General features: G+C 38.9%; 1 protein-coding gene across 1 annotated transcript in view; it reads left to right on the top strand.

Moving 5' to 3' along the window:
* NLN (neurolysin) overlaps positions 1 to 19,016 on the top strand; it is a 108,609-nt gene extending 89,593 nt beyond the window's left edge. Inside the window, exons 10-13 of the mRNA XM_058730991.1 lie at positions 4,268 to 4,454; positions 4,781 to 4,909; positions 6,388 to 6,524; positions 17,137 to 19,016. Coding sequence (XP_058586974.1) covers positions 4,268 to 4,454; positions 4,781 to 4,909; positions 6,388 to 6,524; positions 17,137 to 17,271 — 588 coding nt within the window. The 3' untranslated portion in view covers positions 17,272 to 19,016. The remainder of the gene's footprint in view (positions 1 to 4,267; positions 4,455 to 4,780; positions 4,910 to 6,387; positions 6,525 to 17,136) is intronic.
* The last annotated feature ends 2,847 nt before the right edge of the window (positions 19,017 to 21,863 follow it).

The raw sequence follows: 21,863 nt of genomic DNA, 5'->3' as shown, positions 1-21,863 counted from the left end.
CTATAACATCGAGTCATCTGTTGTAAAAATCTATGGTGGTATATATTTTAGGCATCCTGTTGTCTGTTGAAAAGGTAATAAAGGTAAATCTCATAGTTTTATACAACTTGCTTCCTCTCAAGAACTTCGGACCAAACAGAAATCTAAGTTTACGTTGTTTTCTAGACTTTTATTCTCAAAATATTTCTTGCACCAATAATGCTCTAAAACTTTTTTGAAGTGTCACCTGCAAAATGATTTAATTGAATTATTTTGTGTGTATTTTACAATGCTCTGCTTTATCAGGGAAGCATATTAACACCAATAGTTATTATAGCCCATAAGCTACTATATTTGACACGTTTGAATTGGTCTTACTGAAAACTGTATATTGGGGTGCCTGGGTGGATCAGTCGGTTGAATGTACAACTCTTGATTTCGGCCCAGGTTGTGATTCCAGGGTCATTGGATTGAGTCCCACTTCAAGCTCCAGGCTCAGGATGTACCCTGCTTAAGATTCTCTCTCCCCACCCCCCCTCCCTTGCTTGCACACACTCTCTCTTTCTCTCTCTCAAATAAAATTTTAAGGGTGCCTGGGTGGCTCAGTCACTTAAGCATCCAGTCAGTTAAGCGGCTCAGATCATGATCTCAGAGTTCATGAGATCGAGCCCTGTGTTGGGCTGTGTGCTAACAGCATGAAGCCTGCTTCAGTTTCTCTGTCTCCCTCTCTCCCTGCCCCTCTCCCACTTGCACTCTCTCTCTCTCAAAATGAATAAAATTAAAAACTTTAAAATAAAATTTTTAAAAATTTTAAAAAGGAGAAAACTGTATAAAGGACTTTTTAGGGTTCTTTGGAACCTAAATACTTTAATACTAGGGAGTAGTGTTTGCTGGCTGGTCAGCAGTGAGTAATAATTCAGCAGTCATGCTGTTTTGCTTGTCAGACCCCCAGCAGGCTCCTACATCCTAAGACTTGCTCAGAATTTCTTTGTAGACTTATACAGTGGCTGACTGTGGATTCCTTTCTTTTTAGAATTTAGTTGTTTGCTGGAAATTGAGCTTTTGAATTTTGTAGGTTCTTTGTTCTCCTCATTTGAAAAATATTTAAATGATCTTGCTCAAAGGGCACACAGAGAAACAGCATGACTGACTTACGGGAAATTAGTAAGCAGTAGGGTTATTTTTAGCTTTTACTCCTTGCAAACATTTCCTTTTGTTCTTTAGAAGACATTGTTGATCTGTTCATTCATTTGCTGCACTCTCTCCCCCCACCCCCACCATGATTTGGGGCAGAATAAGTCCTCTCTTCTCTACTCTGCATGACATAACTGTGTTAATTCTTATTTTATTCAATTGCAACTCATGAGTTATTCATTTGTTCATGTTTTTCTAGGTTCTGAAATACCACCACCACCACCTCCAACCACACACACAATTTGTTGTTACTTGGAGTTGAGGTGTACCCTAATCTGCAGTGGCTACCTGAAAAATATTCACACAAGCAAAATATACAAAATGTATATTTTTCTCAAAATATTTTATAGTGGTAGCTGATGGTGTATTTGCCTTTATTTGCTCTGTTAATACTTACTTAAAAACTATAATCTTTAGAAAATCATGCAATTAGTATTACAGAATCAGTCCCAAGTCCAGGGTAGATGGTTATAAAGGCTGACCTTTACATCCAGCCTCATGTTTGACCTTTGAAACAGACAGCTTCCAGTATATAGGGGAAGTAGGATTTCTAAGGAAATAGAACTGAAACTTCACTTTTGCTCTGTTTTTAAAGTCGCTTTTGATAAAAGACTTTGCTACTTTAGATAACTTCCAGGAGGATTTAGTTATTTTGTAACCTCGTAATTTAAACTTCCTTTTTTGTTTTTTTTTTTTTCATTTTTCTATAAGGTAGACAGGCATTATAGCAATTGTGGTTCCAACTGTGGATTCAGGGGCCAGGAGGGTGTCTGGGTGGCTTAGTCAGTTGAGCATCTGACTCTTGGTTTCGGCTCATGTCCCACAGTTCATGGGTTTGAGTCCTGCATCAGGTTCCATGCCAACTAACAGTTGCAGAACCTGCTTGGGATTCTCTCTCCCCTCTTTCTGCCCCTCCCCTGCTCTCTCTCTCTTTCAAAATAAATAAATAAAAACTTTTTTAAAAAAACCTGAATTCTGGAATCAGACTACCTGGTTGCAAATCCTAGTTCTACTGTTAATTTCAGTATGTTTCAATTTCCTTATCTCAAAATGGAGATTACAGTATATACTTCATACAATTATTTTGGAATTTGAATCAGATAATCCAGGTAAAGGGCCTAGCATAATGCCTAACATGGTAAAGTCTCAATAGATATCCACTATTATCTGATTATTTTATCAGATTTTTTAAATCTAAATGTAGGATAGTTGTTATTTTAGATTATGCACCAGAAAGAGGCAAAATATTCAGTTTTCTGGAACCCTTGCCTCTTTTCTATAAGAATTTTTTATTAGGATGTCCTCAAACACAGGTGGCCTAATTCCAGCATCTAGTGAGTTTCATTCCCTTTGGCCCTTCAGTATTTGCAGCTCTTCATATCTAGAATCAGCGCAATTATGATAGGAAGTCAAGCAAAACATTTTTTTGCATAAAGAGAGGAAGGCAGAATGTGAAATGTCATTGACATCTGTGCTTCTGCCCTGGGCCAAAAGCAGAATCGTTATTTGCTGCTGATTTGGCATCCCATCTGCTGCCTTCTCCAGTGCTTAAGCCCTTCTTCCTTTCTCTTCCCCTCAGAGCCCCAGGGATGATGAAGTCAGGGAGGGACTGGGATTGTAACACATCTGAAGAAGGAAACAGGACAGAGGTTCAGGGAAAAACAACAGAAAGATAACCCCATTCTGCAGATGAGCCGGTTGGTTTAATGCAAAGTCTTCTCTGTCAATGTCAATTTTACACAAGTTCTGTGTATAGTGTGAAAGGTAGAAAATATCAGCTTGTTCTAGTGAATTCCCCTTTTTTGATCAAGAGCTTTTCTGACATCAGATTCAACAACTTACTATACTTCAAAAAAAAATTTTTTTTAACTTTTAGACCACACCCTGAGAGTAAGTCCTTTATTTTTCCAAGGGATGCTTTAACTTCTGAGTATATGCTTTGTTTGTCCAGAAAGCTCTCCCTGCATTTAAGTTACCCTCTTGCCAACTGATCCACACTTATACCTCCCCCTGAAGTGGCTTCTTGTTTTAACCTCTTATACCCTGAGAGGTACAACCAGGCTTTCTGCAACATAGTTATCTTAGAATCACGTATTTAAAGTTCAGAACACAAAATATAACATGCAAAGGGTATCTGCAGTGTTGTAATTTAACTCTTTGATTTTGATTAAAACTTGAATAGTTAAGGAGCACCTGGGTGGCTCAGTTGGTTGAGCATCTGACTTTGGCTCAGGTCATGATCTCAAGGCCCTGCATCGGGCTCTATGCTGACAGCTTGGAGCCTGGAGCCTACTTCAGATTCTGTGTCTCCCTCTCTCTCTGCCCCTCCCCTGCTCACACTCTGTCTGTCTCTCTCTCAAAAATAAATAAACATTAAAAAAAACTTTTTTAACTTTAATAGTTAAACAATAGAGTGATGAGTGCTCCAGAAAGGCATGTTTTGAATAAACAAAATGAAGCACATGAAATAGATAAGTAGGGAGAGACTGTCTTAAATCTATTCTTTTTTTTTTTAATTTTTTTTTTTTAACGTTTATTTATTTTGGAGACACAGAGAGACAGAGGATGAGCGGGGGAGGGTCAGAGAGAGAGGGAGACACAGAATCCGAAACAGGCTCCAGGCTCTGAGCTGTCAGCACAGAGCCCGACGCGGGGCTCGAACTCACGGACCGCGAGATCATGACCTGAGCCGAAGTCAGCCGCTTAACCGACTGAGCCACCCAGGCGCCCCATTAAATCTATTCATTTTTAATGGAAAAAAATTTTTTTAATATTTTTACTTCCAAAGCTTATGGCTTGTTTTAACTCAGTCTGATTTTTTTTTCATTTATGATTTCCTGAAGACTGTTCCAAGTTTGTCTATGATTTAAAAGAATGAAATATTACTTTAACATAGAGTACTTGGGGGTTATTTTTCTGGCTGCTTGGTACTGTGTTTTGTTTTTATTTAAATTTGAAGTTATCCTAACCCTTTATTCAAACAGGTAGTTGACTCTGATTCTGACTCAAGTTTTACAGAGTCTTAATTATGATTCATCACATAGGTAGTTTTCATTCAGTGCTTTTAAAAAAGACCTTTATGTTTATTTTCTAGACTGATTTTGCTCGATTTAGTGGAACAAATGTGGAAACTGACTTTGTAGAAGTGCCATCACAAATGCTTGAGAATTGGGTATGGGACATCGATTCCCTCCGAAGATTGTCAAAACATTATAAAGATGGAAGTCCTATTATGGATGATCTGCTTGAAAAACTTGTTGCTTCCAGACTGGTCAACACAGGTATGACTTGTAATTTTAGAAAAGGAAAATACATTAGAATTGCTTTAATAGACAATGCCTGGCTTCTTGTTCTATAGAACTTATTTCCCTTGTAATCATGGTATTACCCTAAGAGTGCTAATATGGGGAGGGGAGACTGCTAAATATCCTGGGAATGTGTCCAAGAAAAAAAAAATACATCTTCTTTTAAATCTTAAATGAGGTATCTTACTCCCATTTTGTAATATGTACTATAGGCGTCAGGTTTTTAAATCTTTGATCTTGTGATATTAGAACACGTATTTCTCTCTTCTCCAAAACATGCCCAAATATTCTTATGCTATTAGGTCTTCTGACCTTACGCCAGATTGTTTTGAGCAAAGTTGATCAGTCTCTCCATACCAACACGTCGCTGGATGCTGCAAGTGAATATGCCAAATATTGCACAGAGATTTTAGGTGTCGCGGCAACTCCAGGTATGTAAGCACTATGACCTGAATTCATTTTCTTCAGTGAAGTACAGGGTATCCTCCTAACACTGCCAGGAAACATAGGGTTTGTCAGGCAGCTTACCTAATGTATATTTGTTTCTGATTTCTATAATCAGGCCATGGCTTTCTGATAAGCTTACTATGTCCGTATGACTTATCCTGTCCAAGTGTGTTTAAAGGAAAGGTGGCTCCAGCTTTGCAGCATTTTAGTGTAATCAAGAATGAGCAATTGGCCTCCACCCCAGAGCAGAGAAAGCCATTCGCATTTGGCAACAGCCACCTGGCTCCTCCCTCCGTACGTGTGCCCTGACTTCCTAGTGATTTCACTGAGAAATTGGCAAACGGGGAAGTTTTAGAGAGAAGTACAAACTTGTACCTTGTTTCTGATTTTGGTTCTGAGATCAGTTAAGGAATTCCAGCTAGCCTTTTCTAGCCCAGTATTTATGAGATTCATGTGGGTAGGTGGGCAGGTACACACGTGACTGTGTTTACATTTGTATTGATATATTTTAAGCCAACATGTAGTTGTTCATGTATACATAGTTGGCAAGGTGACTTTTTTCCACCAAGGAAGTTGTTATTTAAATGAATCTGTCACATTGATAGTGATAATAAAGGTCAGAAGAGTCCAATGGAGTCAATCCAGGCTCCTCACTTACTTTTGTGATCTGTTTATAGTAGACTATACAACAGTTTTGTCCCTGAGACCAATTTGACAAAATCCTTTTTATTTTTGTTAAGTTTATTTATTTATTTTGAGAGAGAGAGAGAGAGAAAGAGAGAGAGAGAAAGTGGGGGTGGGGAGGGGCAGAGACTGAGGGAAAGAGAATCCCAAGCAGTCTCCACGCTATCAGAATCTAAGACACGGGGTTCCATCTCACAAATGGTGAGATCATGACCTGAGCCTAAATCAAGAGTCGGATGCTTAAACTGACTGAGCCACCAGGCACCCTGAAAAAACCCTTTTTAAAAATAGCCCTAGAGGTAGATTGAGTTGGCAAAACCTTTTTAGTTTTTTAAATAAAGAGTTCTTCAGTAATTATGAACCTAAAGTAAGTGCCGTTCTGACACATTTTAGATGCAAAGCTGTGTGACAAAGAGTGGGCATACTATTAGAGTATCTATAAGACACATATGTGTCTAAAGGATTAGAAAGGACTGAGTAGTCCTGAAATACTGAGCTATCTGATGGGTGTGGACAAAGCCTCTGAAACTATTGTTAGACATTCCAGAACTTAGGGCCGAAACCAGCTCTGAAGTTGAGTCATCATAGCAGAGAAGTTTGTAAACATCTTGGCCAAGGGCACATGTAAACCCAGGGAGTACTGCAGGTAAGATCCTGCTTGTTGCTGGAGACTGTCACTCTCCAGTCTCCGGACTCCCCAAAGGGAAACCTTAGCCAGCTGATAACCTGATAATTAACACTGGCCATCACATTGATTGAAATGTATCTTTCTTTAAAGGCACAAATATGCCAGCTACTTTCGGACATTTGGCAGGGGGATATGATGGCCAATATTATGGATATCTTTGGAGTGAAGTATTTTCCATGGATATGTTTTACAGCTGTTTTAAAAAAGAAGGGATAATGAATCCAGAGGTATTGTATTTTCTTTTCTCCTTTTGTTAATTTTGTCGTTCCCAGTGTAAAATATTTATTACACCCAAATTTTAGCGTAAGAGATTTGGTAACAGCTTTTAACTCGAAAATCTTGAATCTTCTCAAATCATCCATCATTAAGTTGCAGTGCACAAGTGATTAACTCTAATTCTGTAAGTTAAAAAAAAAAAAAAAAAACCTACCACATTTTCTTGCTTATTAACATTCCAATATATTGCATAATTAAAATTCAAAGCTTTGTTTATGCATTTGAGCATTTATAGCTGCTAGTTTTGACATGTGCCATACAATGCTTTAGTTTTATAGGAGGTTGGGAAAGAAAGGTAAACTCTTTCTTGATGTTAATGGTCTAGGTATGTTTTCACATTCTCTACACAGTTTCTTTATACATTTTCTATGGGAGGTACCCTTTCTCTGTGACTGGCATACCCCACCTCCTACATAGTTTGTAACCGAAATGCCTTTAAGTAATTTAGGCTGCTTCATTAACCTGAGCCATTCCTTTCTGTGTACAGTGAATTGACTGCCAGGTGGCTACCAGCCAAACCTTCCTGAGTTATAGTTCCCTAGTCTCCATTCTTGTTAAAGACTCTGCTGTCAGATTATTTCCAGGCCTGATGCATTTTTCAGTGTGCTTCTCATTCTATTTGATTCAGAAATTAGAAGAGCAGGTTACCAAATTCAGGTTCTCTGTGCTTATTTCAGCCAACCAATTTCTTCCCCCCCAACTTTATGTTTCTGGATTGCATAGTGCCTCACACACATATACTGAAATTCATTGCTATAATTTTTTTTTTAATGTTTATTTTTTTGAGAGAGAGAGACAGAACATGAGCAGGGGAGGGCAGAGAGAGAGGGAGACACAGAATCCAAAGCAGGCTCCAGGCTCTGAGCTGTCAGCACAGAGCCTGACGTGGGGATCGAACTCACGAGTCTTCGAGCTGTGAGATCATGACCTGAGCCGAAGTCAGCCGCTCAACCGACTGAGCCACCCAGGCGCCCCTATAATTTTTTTTTTTAATGTTTATTTGTTTCTGAGAGAGACAGAGTGAGAACACAAGCAGGGGAGGGGCAGAGAGAGAGGGAGACATAGAATCTGAAGCAGGCTCCAGGCTCTGAGCTGTCAGCACAGAGCCCAATGCAGGGCTCAAACTCATGATCCCTGAGACCATGACCTGAGCCGAAGTCGGATGCCCAACTGCCCAACCAACTGAGCCATCCAGGCGTCCCACATAGCTGTAATTTAGCCCACCATCCCCTTCTTCCCACCCCCTCCCCCGCAAAACAAAACAAAACAAAAAACAAAACACCTCCAGGGTACCTACATTATCTACACTAACCTTCCCAATCATTCCTTCTTCCATCCTACCCTACCCAGGCTATTAGTTCACTGTAAGTCTCCTTCCATTCCCTGGCCAACCTATTACAATGGTCAGCCACTGACTGTTCTCATATATGTCTTGACTTCTGTATGACCCTTAGCCAAGTACCCAGCCCTGGATTCCTCTACCATCTCACTTAGAGATGGTGCCCTTGGGATTCAGAACTTTCCGGGGAAGATTGTGTGACTCCATTAACATGTCCCACTACAAAATCGTGCTGTCCAACCTGTAGTGGACACCCATTGTTACTCTGCTGTCCTGTCCTACTTCCCTTATTGAGATCCCCCGAGTCTCAAAACCTCTCTCCTCTCCACTAAGAAAATTACGGTCATCAAGACTAAATATGTCATTTTTGTTCTCTTTCTATACTTCAGTATTCACCTTCTTTCCCTCTGTCTGAAAGATGTGTCTAACACCAAGCCTTAATATATCTTGGCAAAAACTGGGATTATTGCTACTGCCTCTAGTAACCCTGTTGCTATTACTCAGTTCTCCTTCCTTTCACAGCCTAATTTCTTGGTGTAAGAAGCGGTCCATGCAAACCTCTATTTTGCCTCCACCAACGGAACTAGAAAATTACTCTCTCTCGAGTGACCACTGATGACCCAGTCGCCAACTTCCAAAGGCCCTCACCTACCCTTTTGTTTTTACTTCCTGTTTCTTGCTTTCCTCTCCTTGTTCACAGTCCTTAGCTTAGCCATCACATGTCTTCCTTACTTCCCAGAATTCAATGTGTCAGCCAGATTTATGTGTTCCCATAGGTCTTTGCACCTTCACAAATATGATCATTCTATTTCTTCCACCTAAAAGGTGTGACTTTCTTGTCTCTACCTCTTAAAAATTTTAACATTCTTTTAAGTTTATTTATTTGTTTTGAGAGAGGCAGCATGCACGAGCAGGGGTGGGGCAGAGAGAAGGAGATGGAGAATCCCAAGCAGGCTCCACACTGTCAGCACAGAGCCCCACATGGGGCTTGATCTCACAAACCGTGAGATCATGACCTGAGCTGATATCAAAAGTCAGATGCTTAACTGACTGAGCCACCCAGATACACCTTCAATCTTACCATTCTTAAAGGCCCTAGTCACAAGGCTGGCTACTCGCTTATGAAATCTTCTAGAACATCTGAACCAAAAGTGGTATTTCCATTTTTTGAAGAAAAGAATGGACTTGAGGGAAGTGTGAGGGAAGGATTTCACCAAGCTTTTTCTTATGTATGGAACGTTTAATATAGCTATAACACAAAGTGAAAAAAATCGGGCTATAAAATATTTTGTACCATAGAATGCAAATTTTTATTTTAAAATGCATGTTTAGAAAAAGAGTACATCAAAATGTCCATTCTTAGCTTCGAGTGATAATTTCATGAGTGGTTATTAAATATTTTTCTGTGATTTTTATGGAGCTTTTCCTTATGTTTTACACAGAGCATGCATTATTGCAAAAATCAGAAAACAATGATTATAGAGACTCCAGGTCTACTTAATATAAAGGTGCAATTATGACCTGTTACTGACTCTTATAAGTTGGTGACGCTTCCTAGCATAAGTGCCACAGTACCTTTTTCAATTAAGCTTCCTCACTTATCTCCTCTGTGTTTCCACTTACACAGCCACATCTCCAGTACCTTCCGCTGTTACCTCTTCTTTTCCATCTGTCAAGGTAACAGCCCATGTACTGATCCCAGTCGGCCCCAAGGAACTTGCAAGTCCAACAGACGCAGTCCCTGCCATTATGCTTCTGTGTACTTCCTCTTACTCTCAAGCTTCACAGCTTGGCAGGCAGCCAGACTACTTTTATTTTAGATCAGGGGCCTGGGGTGAACTTGGAGAACACAAGATTCCCAACAACTTGGAGTTGTTGCCTTGTAATGTAAAACACGTTTTCAGTTTCACTAAAATTCTGGGTTCAACATTGCTATATATTATTCATCTTACGCCATGAAGCTAACTTTAATCCCTTCCTTTTTCTTCCCTATCAAGTATTCTGGGATATTATAGCATTTCTTGCTCCCCTTTTGTCACAACAGTAGTGAATTGGGCTCAAGTGACCAAGGAGAATCCCTTTGCACCCCACTCTCACACTCTTCCACTCTGCCACTGCAGTGGCAGAGACTAGAACAGCTTTTTAAATAGCCATTTTGTTCCCTCTACAGTATACTGTTTGTTTGGTTTCGCTTATTTTTTTTTTTTAAGTTTTACAAATGTTTGCTCTAAAGTAATACCTGATTTACAAAATTCAAATACCCACTTATTAAAATGTAATACTTTGAAACAGCGGTCCTGTTCTAAGAAAAATATTTGGTCATTACAGCTACGTTGTGATGAAGAGAAAGAATTTTTTTAAGTTTGTTTGTTTGTTTGTTTGTTTGTTTGTTTATTTATTTATTTATTTATTTATTTATTTATGTTTAGTAATCTCTGTACCCAAATGGGGCTCAAACTCATAACCCCGAGATCAAGAGTCACATGCTTCTCCAACTGAGCCAGACAGGTGTCCCGAAAGAATTTTTATAGAAATACTGAATTTGATTTGAAGTCAAGGGTATCAGAGCATTCACAATATATCACACAGACCCTGTTGTCTCAAGGCTCCCTGTCTCCCTCGTATGTTTTTTCCCTCATCACTAAAATTCTGCTGTATTTTCCAGAATTACAAAGTTTCCGGTAGATAGGGACCAGTTATTATTGCCCAGCACGGGGAGGTAAAAAGACTCTTTCCTAAAACCATTGTGAAAATTCTGTATTAGCAAGGATAAATAATAGGCTCTAGAAATGTTCAGTAATAAACCACAACAAAAGCAAGCAAATAAAAGGACACCTTGAAAGGAAGGAGGATTAGAGTGTCTTAGATTTCTTAATAAGCATCACAATTGAGTATATATTGGTGCCATTATATCGATGTAAAGTTGACACCTTTTTTTTTAATTGAATTGTAGTTGACACATCATGTTACATTAGTTTCACCTAGTGTGTATTTGAATCATTTTGAGAAGATAACTGGATGGCCCTTCAAGGAATCAGTGTCTGCTATTCTTTGTCCCCAAAATCTGTAGAGAGGCTGGAGACTGAAAGATCATGTACTGTTGACATTATTGTTCTGGTCATTGGTATCAACAAAAGAACATCTCCAGGCCTTCTCTCTATAACCTCGTGCCATCCTGCAAAGCTCAGGGTCTGCTTTGAGAAACATTCCAGATGTTAGCAAGCAGAACTATAGAAAGTGCACTACTCACTGGGAAAACAATAATAGGAAGGGTCAAATATAAACCTAGTCTTTTTTTTTTTTTTTTTTTTTTTTTTTAAGTAATCTACACCCATTGTGGGGCTTGAACTCATAACTGCAAGATCAAGAGTCAGATGCTCTACCAACTGAGCCAGCCAGGCACCCCAAACCTGTAGTCTTCTGAATACCAAAGGTAGCAATAGCATATTTTTATGGTACAGTGGTTTTCATTCTATTTTGAGGGCCTCTATCCAAGTGTTAGAATTGGCCAATTACCTATAATAGCCACAGTTTGCTACTTCTGGTTTTATTTGTGATTTTCTCTTTTCTTCATTATACATAGTTAGACTATCTTCATTATTTAATTTGTTCATTAAACATATCCTAAAAATCTTTGTTTCTAGTAGAATATAGAGAAGTCTCATTATCAGACATATGTTTTTCTTCTCCAGCTGATTTCTTTTTTTTTTTAATTTTTTTTCAACCTTTTTTTATTTATTTTTGGGATAGAGAGAGACAGAGCATGAACGGGGGAGGGTCAGAGAGAGAGGGAGACACAGAATCGGAAACAGGCTCCAGGCTCCGAGCCATCAGCCCAGAGCCCGACGCGGGGCTCGAACTCACGGACCGCGAGATCGTGACCTGGCTGAAGTCGGACGCTTAACCGACTGCGCCACCCAGGCGCCCCTCCAGCTGATTTCTTAAGTAACTATGGAAGGGAGCTGCTTGGGAATAATACTTTTCCTGCAAGCTCTAGGAGCTCTTTAAAGAAGATATCCAGCGTCACCAAATGTAGTTTCAAAATCCAGCAGCTAATCATAGGGTTGAAGAAAATGGTGGCATTTTAACTAGGGCCATTTCTTTTTATAAGGCAAGTTCATTGTGGGAAAATTTCCTAAGAGGTAATAGACTTGGTGGATTCAAAGACAATTATATTATTAAGCTAGAATTATCTCCCTCCTCTTTTGCATTTAGAGAAATTGCTAACCTTTGTTTTTCCTTCAATGAAGAAAAAATAAAACTGAGTATCTCTGCAGAATGGAATACCAAGAAAATCAAGACAGTCAAATGCAACTATTATATTTTAATCTGTAATGCCATAAGGAAGTAGCTAGATCTTTACATGCAGTAGCAGACACAGAAACATGACAAACTTTGGGTTAACATGAAAAAGAATTACTTCACAGAGAATTTGTACTCTAAAGCTAGCTCTCCCATCAGAATTCTAAGCCCAATTCCTGCTACAATGTGTTGCTAAGGGAGAATATGAAATTCCTTCTGAAGGTCCTTACAAATGGATTAACTTCTGCTTCGGATCTCTTGACCTACCACCACAAAGCTGATTTTTCTTACACTTCAGCCTTTCTTGACAGACTTAGATTTTGCCTGATTTAAGGGACAAAGGAAAGAAATGGGATTGATTTCCAACTTAACTTCTTGCATATTTACAAGACCAGACTTTCCAAGTCTTGAATCCCAACCAACTGGAAGCACTTTTTCTTCCTTTGTGTTCTTACAGCCTTTCTCTGTATTTCTCTTAGAACCCTAATAATCTGCTTTGCACATTGTCTTTTTCTTTATTTTACCTCCTAGATGATGAAGTCCTTGTAATTGGAGCTGTTTTATTCATTTTTGTGTGTCCTCTACTTCAAAACTGTTACATTTAATTACAGTAGTTGTCCCCATCTATTTCCCCTTCCCCCAATACATATTAATACCCAGACTACTCTTCTTTTTTTTTTCTTTTTTTCTTTTTTTGTGATCTCCCTCCCCATAAATATAGATCTATCCTTCTATCCTCACAAATTGAAACTTTGCTCACAGTTTCCGGAAGGCCTCTTCTAATCAAGCAGATTCCGACCCACTGTTCTCATTTCCATCTCCCTGACTACCAGCACCACTCTTTCACTCTCTCCCTTTTTCTTTGTTGTTGTCCAAGGTATTCTTTTTCCACCCACGATATCCCCACCCTCATAGGAAACAAAGAGTGTGCTGTTGGGAAGGAGTTTACAGATGGGCTGTGGAAGGTTTCAGCATCCACTTTTAAAGCTGGCTAGGGAGCCTATTGGGTGCCTGATCATCATCACCTATCGTTGGATGGATGCTCTTTTCCCTGACGCCTGTTACTCAGTGTAGGAAGGAGACAACTGGCTCTCCTCCTCAGAGTCAGTCACAGTAGGAAGGAGGGAGGATTGGAAGACAGTGGGAGCTTGCATGTGCTGCCTCAGAAATGCCAGACCCAGCAGGAGACATATTCTCATTACTTACAGATGGTGGCATCCTTCGTTCAGGCCATTATGATTGCTCTTAAAATATTACCTCAAATAAAGAGTATGTATTCTTAGATGAGTGCCTTGTCTCACCTCCCTAATATTCCTACTGAACGAGATAATCTATTTCTTATTAATAATGGAGATGAAGTCTCTTGTATTTTTTTTTTAGTTTTATTAGGAAACAGAACTAATTTTAAGGAGACTCCAAACCAGGAATGCATCTGTGTCCCTGCTGTGTACATGAGACACTGAATGGAGGGCCAGTGTGAGAGGGACAGAAATGAGAGGAGGAATGGATGACCACAGAGGGTTACTGAGTGGCCCTGGGTGCCATGTGTTACACTAGGGACAGGGCAGTGTACTGAAATCATCCCCAATTCCCCATAAACTAGGTGAGGGAGGCATGTTCCTATTTTACAGGAAAAGAAACCAAGGCCTGTGGTCACAGAGCTGAGGGTTAAGCCAAGATTCAAACTTGGGCCTCACTCCAAGACTCCTGACCTTGCTTTAGGAAACATCACTGTTAGAGAGGACTTGCACAGTTGCCAAAAGATACACTCTAATCTTCCAGGATTAAAAACCACACAGGTGGGGTGCCTGGGTGGTTCAGTTGGTTAAGCGTCCAACTCTTGATTTTGGCTCAGGTCATGATCCCACAGTTCATGGATTCAAGTCCTGCCTGCTGGCAGTGGGGAGCCTGCTTAGGATTCTCTCTCTCCCGCTCTCTCTGCTCCTCCCCTGCTCATTCTCTCTCTCTCTTTCTGCCTCTCTCTCTCTCTGTCCGTCCCTGGCTCTCTAAACAAATAAGTAAAAAAAAAAACAAAAAAAAAAACTTTAAAAACCACACAGGTGACTGATGCTGATTTGCCTTCATATACTAGTTAATAGAAGCTCTTACTATGTGCAGATCCTCCTGAAGGATTCTTCTAGCATAAAAAAATTTCACTGGTTGTCTTAGAACTTGTCTTTCTGCCTTCCTTACAGTTCAAGTTTCTTTATTATGTAAACAGACTAGAACAACTTATGGCAAAGACTCCTTCCACCTGTGGCATATGTCTCCCAGACAGTGTTCTCTTACCCAGAGAGCTGGTACCTTCCTAAAACACAAAAATTCACTTAACTTTTTTTTTTTTGTAAGAAAAGCAAGATCCTATTACCAAAATGACTCTTAAACTCTTCTCCAAACTTCATTGTGAAGGAAATGAAACTATTAAAAGACCATTGCTCTGTAATTCAGGAAATTGAATCAACTTGTTTGGAGCTGTAAGCGGGACAGGACTGGAGCTATGTTGAGCTGCACACCGCGCCCCCCCCCCCACCTCCGCCAAGCTCCGCGATGACCTTACTGGTCAGAGGAGCCCTGAGCTGCCTCTTCACAGCGCCATGCAACTCCTCAAGTACCTGCATCTCTTTGCTGGCTAGAACTGCAGTTCTCTGTACAAAATGAGACTATTTTGTCAGGTAGCCACATTGTGGGAGATTCTTTTAAATGTGTGTTTATTTTTTTAGAGAGAGAGAGCACAGGCAGGGGAGGGTCAGAGGGAGGGAGGTATGGAGGGAGAAGAGAGAGAGAGAGAGAGAGAGAGGGAAATTGACAGAAAGAATGAGAATGAGAATAAATTCCAAGCAGGCCCCATGCTGGGTATGGAGCTGCCCGATGCAGGATGATTGCACAGCCATGAGATCATGACCTGAGCCAAAATCAAGAGTCAGTCACTTAACCGACTGAGCCACCCAGGAGCCCCAGTTCTCCCTACTTTTATGGTGGCTTCTTAGGGAAAGGGGTGAAGATCCAGGAGAACACTGTCTTTCTTCCCCATCCTAACCTTTCCCCCTACTGATTTAACACTGGTCAAATGTAGACATTTGGGGCAATGAAAGAAAGAAAAGGGAGGTAGACTGTGTTTGGGCTCCAGAGCTCTAAGCTGCTACTTCTTAGAATAATAATGTCTATGGCAGGATCAGCCATCACTCACATTTTAGGTTCCCAATTGCTAGCATAACAGTAATGGATTGCTACAGACCAAGCAAAAAACTACACATCATTTTCCCCCCCAAAGAACAATAAATCTAGCTCTAAGTCTTCATTACCAGAGTTTTCAGGAATTCGAATATCAGTGATTACAGGCCTACCCTCTTTAGGAAAATTTATCTAAAACTTGTAGATAAAGCACCAAGATTACTACATGCCTTTTCATTGTCATACTAGAATATTGTCCAATAAGCCCTTCTAAAGATCACATTGTGTTCTAGGCCCTACCCCTGTCCACTGTGGTAGCTCCCTGTGGCTGTCAAGCACCTGAAATGTGGCTAGCATAACTAAAAAATTGTGCTGGAAAAGTGAAAAACACACACGAGATTTTGTTGACTTACCACAGAAAGTAAATCTCAGTAATTTTTATATTGACATATGCTGAAGTAACATAGATATATGGTTAAAATATCTTATTAAAATTAGTTTCACCATTTTGACTTTTTTTACCTTCTAAAATTTGATTACTAGAAAATGTTAAGTTATTTATGTGTCTTATATTATATTCCTGTTGGACTGTGCTGCCCTAGACTTTACAAGAAGGTAACTGACTAATTATTTACTCCTAATCAGGGCCCAGACTAGGAAGTCTGATGTTAACCTGTCAAGATTAATAAACTGCAGATGATTTCTGTTAATAACAAAAAGATAAACCCCAAAATTTTTATTTTATGATGCTATAGGGAATAAAATAGTTTTGTATCTAACTTGGTAAATTTCATTCATTCATGTTTTCGTTTATTAACAATTTGACTAGACTTATCTCTGATGGTTGTACCAAACAGAATTATTGTTGTAAGTCAAAAGTTACTTTTGTCTCTGAAAATTCTCTAGCTATTCTTGTCAAAAAGACTATTAGTCATATTGATCAAATGATTTAATGGATATAAATTTAAAAGTGTTACTCTGTGAACTATTTATATGTATATTTGGAATTATTTTTCACTGAATTGTCTTGCTTTGTATCCCTAAAAGGATGATGAAAAGGAAGTGAAAATAATGAATGACACTGATACTGAATTTCAGTCGTTTTCCTTCACTTTACTTGCTGCTACGTTTATGTAAATAAAGACAGAGTAACTACATTGTGTTTTAAGGTTGCAGACCTTATCCCCAAGGAAAACTTTACAAAGGTCCTTATTCCTAGCTCTGAGCTCACAGAAATAACTTAACCTACACCTGGGACATGTGCTGTTGTCCTACCGCCATCCATAAGGATGAGGCATTTTTTATAAACCCCTTGTAAAAACATAGCAGAAGCCATTTTGGCAGTGGTGATGCCACTGGTTCTAGGTACACAAATCCCCTATTTGTGGCCTTCTTGAACACTTGGTTTGCTAACTCTTTTGAAATAGCATTTGAGATGGGCTACCAAATAGGAATCTGTTATACATTCCATTGGCTATTTTTTGTTTGTTCACTCACCATTGAAACTCTAAGGAGATAAGACAGTAATAAAGGGGAACGTAGAAGACTGGAGGTTTAAGCTTCAGCTCTCATAGCTACCAAAATAAATAAGTACAGCTCTATAAAGCTGTAGTTAAGGCAAAAGAGAACATCCAGACAAAGTAAAGTCAAAGTCCCTTTTTCTTCACCCTTCCTCCTTTTTCTTTTGCATCTAGAGATTTGGGAAATTGCTTTAACAATGAATTATTAGGTGTGATGTTTTATTTTATTAGGTTGGAATGAAATACAGAAACCTAATCCTGAAACCTGGGGGATCTCTGGACGGCATGGACATGCTGCAGAATTTCTTGAAACGTGAGCCAAACCAAAAAGCATTCCTAATGAGTAGAGGCCTGCATGCTCCATAAACTGGGGATCTTTGGTAGCAGTCCATGTCTGGAGGACAAGTCGACATCACCATGTGTTACTAGCCCGGAAACTGAATGGAGTTTTGCAAATGAAAGTTTAGATTTCTATTGACTGTCTTTTGTTTTTCACTTTGAAAAATTACACAGATGTAAATGGAATTATAAATACCATGACCTAAGAAAAGACCCATCAGAAAATAATTGTACTATAAAATTTCATAACAATGGATTTGATTTCTTTTTATACAAGTTTCATATGAATGTAATTTGATTTTTTACTATTGTAATCTAGATAACATAATGTAAGAGGGCTAAGAATTTTTAAATTGAATCATATACATTATATAATTTGATCTTTCTTTATATCTTGAAGTTTTGTACTTGGTATTTCTGGACTGATAAATGAATCATCACATTTCTCTGGTAAATATTTTCTTGGAGCCCTGTGTCACCTTTGACCCTCTGTCTCACAGTAACGCATGACCTCTTTGTTCACATATCTAAGGGCCAGGGGAATATGCCTCAATAATGCGTTTATCTTTGGATTTCAGGCCTCATTATTTCTACTTTTCTGCCGCACTTAAATTATGTTCCACAATTGGGATTTATCTTTTCTAAAGTCCTGTCACAGAGTACCAAAAAAAGTAAGAGTTTTAACTGAACTGGCCTATGTATATTGCTTTTGTATGTTGCGTTAGAGGATTGTAGATCTTGCATGAGAGGTTCGTTTCCACCACAGCATACAAGGTTGTCAGTCCTTTGGTATATTTGCCAATTAGAACACTAAAACAAGTCCAAGGATATGTTTCTCTTCTCGTGTTTCTGATAAATGGTACGGACTTTGCCTCCTTTATTACCATCTCACCCAAAGTTGCAGATATACATATCACCAATGGCATTTTAGGGAAGAGAGCTGAAGGTGGTGTGGAGCAGAAAGAGTTCAGAAACTCCAGAAGAGGAGTGGGTTCTGGACAGAAGTGTTTGAGGACAGCTGCTCCAAAGTGTTACGTGTCCTCAACCACAGGGAGGAGGATTTCATAGCCTATCTCGTCTGGTGATTTTTATTTTAAGCGAAACTTTGGATCTCTCTTTAACTTTCATTTCTGTGAGTCTAAATTGTACTTCTAAAGCAGACCAGTAAACTCACAGGACTTATTTTTCCCTAGGAGTCTACTCAGTAAGGAAACCAAAATAGGATAATAAAAAATTTTTAATTAAAAAATCCAAACTTCACATATATTCTGATAGGTCTTCCAGTTGGTTCCCGCTGTGTATCTGAGGTATGACTTTGCTGGTGAGGGACAAAATTAGACAGATGGACTTTGCGCTAAATAAAAACATATATATTATGCTGCATAATAAAATTATAGACAGTGGGAAAGGTTAAGAGCTCTAACAACGCAGAAGAAAATTCCGGGATTATTATTGCCAAGCAAATACGTTAAAAATGCACATGAAATCCAACCCTCCCTTCTGAGATAATCGCCTGGCCCTTCTCTCCCACAAAGTAGTTTTTTTGGTGTTGGTAACCTGTGGTACTCTTCTCATATCTTTTTTTTTTCTTCCAGACTGTTCTGTTTTCCAGTTTCAGACAAAAACTTTTTTCAGCATTTTCTATTGCCTTTCTATGTGTCTCCTTAACAATAACTTTATCATTTTCAATCCCAACTTACTTCACATGGAAAAACTAATACTTGGCGTGAAACAGGTTGCACACAATAAAGTTGCATTATTATCCATAAGAACGAACTCACATTTCTTTCATACTTTAATGTTTAAGCTGAAATGCCTAAGAAAACAAAAGTGCTATGATGTTCTTTTTATTTAGAGTCCATATATGATATTTAACATCTACCAAAGCACGGCAACAAATTTAAATACTTACTCTTTACAATAATTAAAAACTAAGAACTAATTTTTTTCTTTTTTTTTCTTTTTTTAAATGTTTTTATTTATTTTTGAGACAGAAGGAGACAGAGCATGAGCAGGGGAGGAGCAGAGAGAGAGGGAGACACAGACTCCGAAGCAGGCTCCAGGCTCTGAGCTGTCAGCACAGAGCCCCACGCGGGGCTCAAACTCACGGACTGTGAGATCATGACCTGAGCCGAAGTCGGACGCCCAACAGACTGAGCCACCCAGGCGCCCCAGAACTAATTTTTAAAAAACTTTTTGAATGTGGCCATTTATCTACCTTTTCTTTTTTCTTCCCTTTTTTTTTTTTTTTTTTTTTTTCATATCAGAGTATAGAGTGTTGGTAAGGTTCTCAATGGTGGATAACTATAAAAATTGTAATTAACCAAGCTACACTTCAGGTTTGTGAGCTGAGCAGCATATGATAAGGTCTGTCTTGATTATTGACCCAAGATATTTAGGTCTGTTTTGGGTTACTACAGACAAGAGAAAGAAAAGCCATGATGTTTTGCCACCTAATACAGATTTTTTTTCCCTTTAGTGCAAATGCTACATGTTACCTAAATGAATAACTAAAAGTGATCTTGAAGAGTTACTACCTGAGCTATTTATGTGAAAATCTTGCTTTTCTAAAATTAATATGATGAAAGGTGGATATCTGTAGCTCTATAGACTTGACAAACCGCATTGTGTACGAGGCCAAAATAGAGAAAATACTTTTTTTAATTTTTAAATGATATGATTTTATGCTTGTACTTTCCTTAAGTAATAGGAAATGATTTATTTCCCATTTTGCCTTTAGCCTTTGTATATGAATTAATGTGTGTAACAATCCTGTCTGTTTGGTGGATCAGCTGGTTTGTTTATGACCATTATTCATTTTTTCCTTTGCGTTCATGCACAGGAAGAATTTTCCATGCTCTGAGGGAATTGGATTAAAACACTGATCCCCCAAATTAGGTTTAGAGGTGGTTAACTGAGCCCCTAAAAGTGTAAAAAGAGAAACCATATATCATCTAAATAGATGCAGTGACCAAGGCTTCCTTCTTCTCTCAATGCAACATTATTATAGTTACAGATCTCCCATCTGAAATTGGATAGCCCTTCAAAATTGAATATGCCTTCTCTTACAAGAGTTTGGTGGGAATAAAAGGGAAAAAAAAAAAAAAAAGACATGCTTTCATTTTCTTTGAAAACCAGTCAATGTGCAACATTTACTTTTTCAATTGTCTTTTTCAGAAACTTGCACCGGAAACAGAGCCACCTAAGTGATTCATCTAGTCCCAACTGTATCAGGGCAAAAGGTAAAGGTTATAAAATCTGAATACTAGATCAGTGTAGCCTTTTCTAACACACCCACAATAATGCTATACATGGAGACTTTGTCTGAAAAAAATCTTGAAAAACTGGGCCAGTGAACAGAACCCCTCATACATCCCTCTCCAGTGAGTGATTCTTGAGCTTTTATTTGGTTGAATTTACCTTGTAGTCTTTCATAATAAAATATAGATCCCGTGCATCTGGACCACTGTGTATGTACAAGAAAAGGCAAATGGTGAATATGACACAGGCTCTCTTGTTTCTGCTCACATGACCTGGCATCCATTCTGGCTGCTTACTTCATAGAGCTTGGAGGCTCACCTAAAATTTTACTGTGATGACAGAATGTCCCTAGCATCTGTTGTTGGAGACACTGTATGGCTTAGACTGGTTTTAAGGTACCATATTCACTGAATCTGGCAAGAAACCTGGCATCTCTATTGAAATCTTTGTGGCTCAGATAGATAATTGTTAGTGAGGTGGATTCCTAGCTATTGAAACAACCTAAGAGAGCTGAATAATGATTCACACTAAACCAAAGAAAATTTCCAATCCTTTGGATGAAGACACAAGAAATTCCATAGAAGGTATTATCAAATTTACAGATAACAGAACTGCAGTCGTTGAAAATGTTATCATTAAGATTTAGAATTATTTCCATGTTGGGGCGCCTGGGTGGCTCAGTCGGTTAAGCGTCCACCTTCAGCTCAGGTCATGATCTCACACTCTTTGAGTTCGAGCCCCGCGTCAGGCTCTGAGCTGAGTCTGGAGCCTGCTTTGGATTCTGTGTTGCCCTCTCTCTCTATCCCTCCCCTGCTCATGCTGTCTCTCTCTATCTCAAAAGTAAATAAAAACATTAAAAAATAAAAAAATAATAATAATAATAATAAAAAAATAAAATAAAATTATTTCATGCCGAGGCAAATTTAAGACAAAATTAGATACATTCCATTGCCAAGGTAAACAGAGGGGAAACCTGACTTGATGGTACTCAGAAAAAAAAAGACATGACAATTTGGGGCACCTAAGTGGCTCAGTTGGTTGAGCATGCAACTTCAGCTCAGGTCATGATCTCACAGCTCGTGGGTTCGAGCCCTCCATCGGGCTCTGTGCTGACAGCTCAGAGCCTGGAACCTGTTTCGGATTCTATGTCTCCCTCTCTCTGCCCCTAACCCACTCACATTCTGTCTCTGTCTCTCTCAAAAATAAACATTAAAAAAAAATTTTTTTAATAAAAAAAAAAAAAGACATGACAGTTTTATTTGACCAAATTCCAATATAAGCCCACACAGTACAGCACACCTGGGAGGGGTACAGAAGGTAAGAATGAAAGCCAGTAAGAGTGTGTTGATGGAAGTTTG

This window comes from Neofelis nebulosa, chromosome 1 (genome assembly GCF_028018385.1).
Source record: "Neofelis nebulosa isolate mNeoNeb1 chromosome 1, mNeoNeb1.pri, whole genome shotgun sequence".
In the NCBI taxonomy this organism is placed as follows: Eukaryota; Metazoa; Chordata; class Mammalia; order Carnivora; family Felidae; genus Neofelis; species Neofelis nebulosa.
Note: the sequence above shows the minus strand (reverse complement) of the source record. Positions and strands in the feature narration are given on the sequence as shown.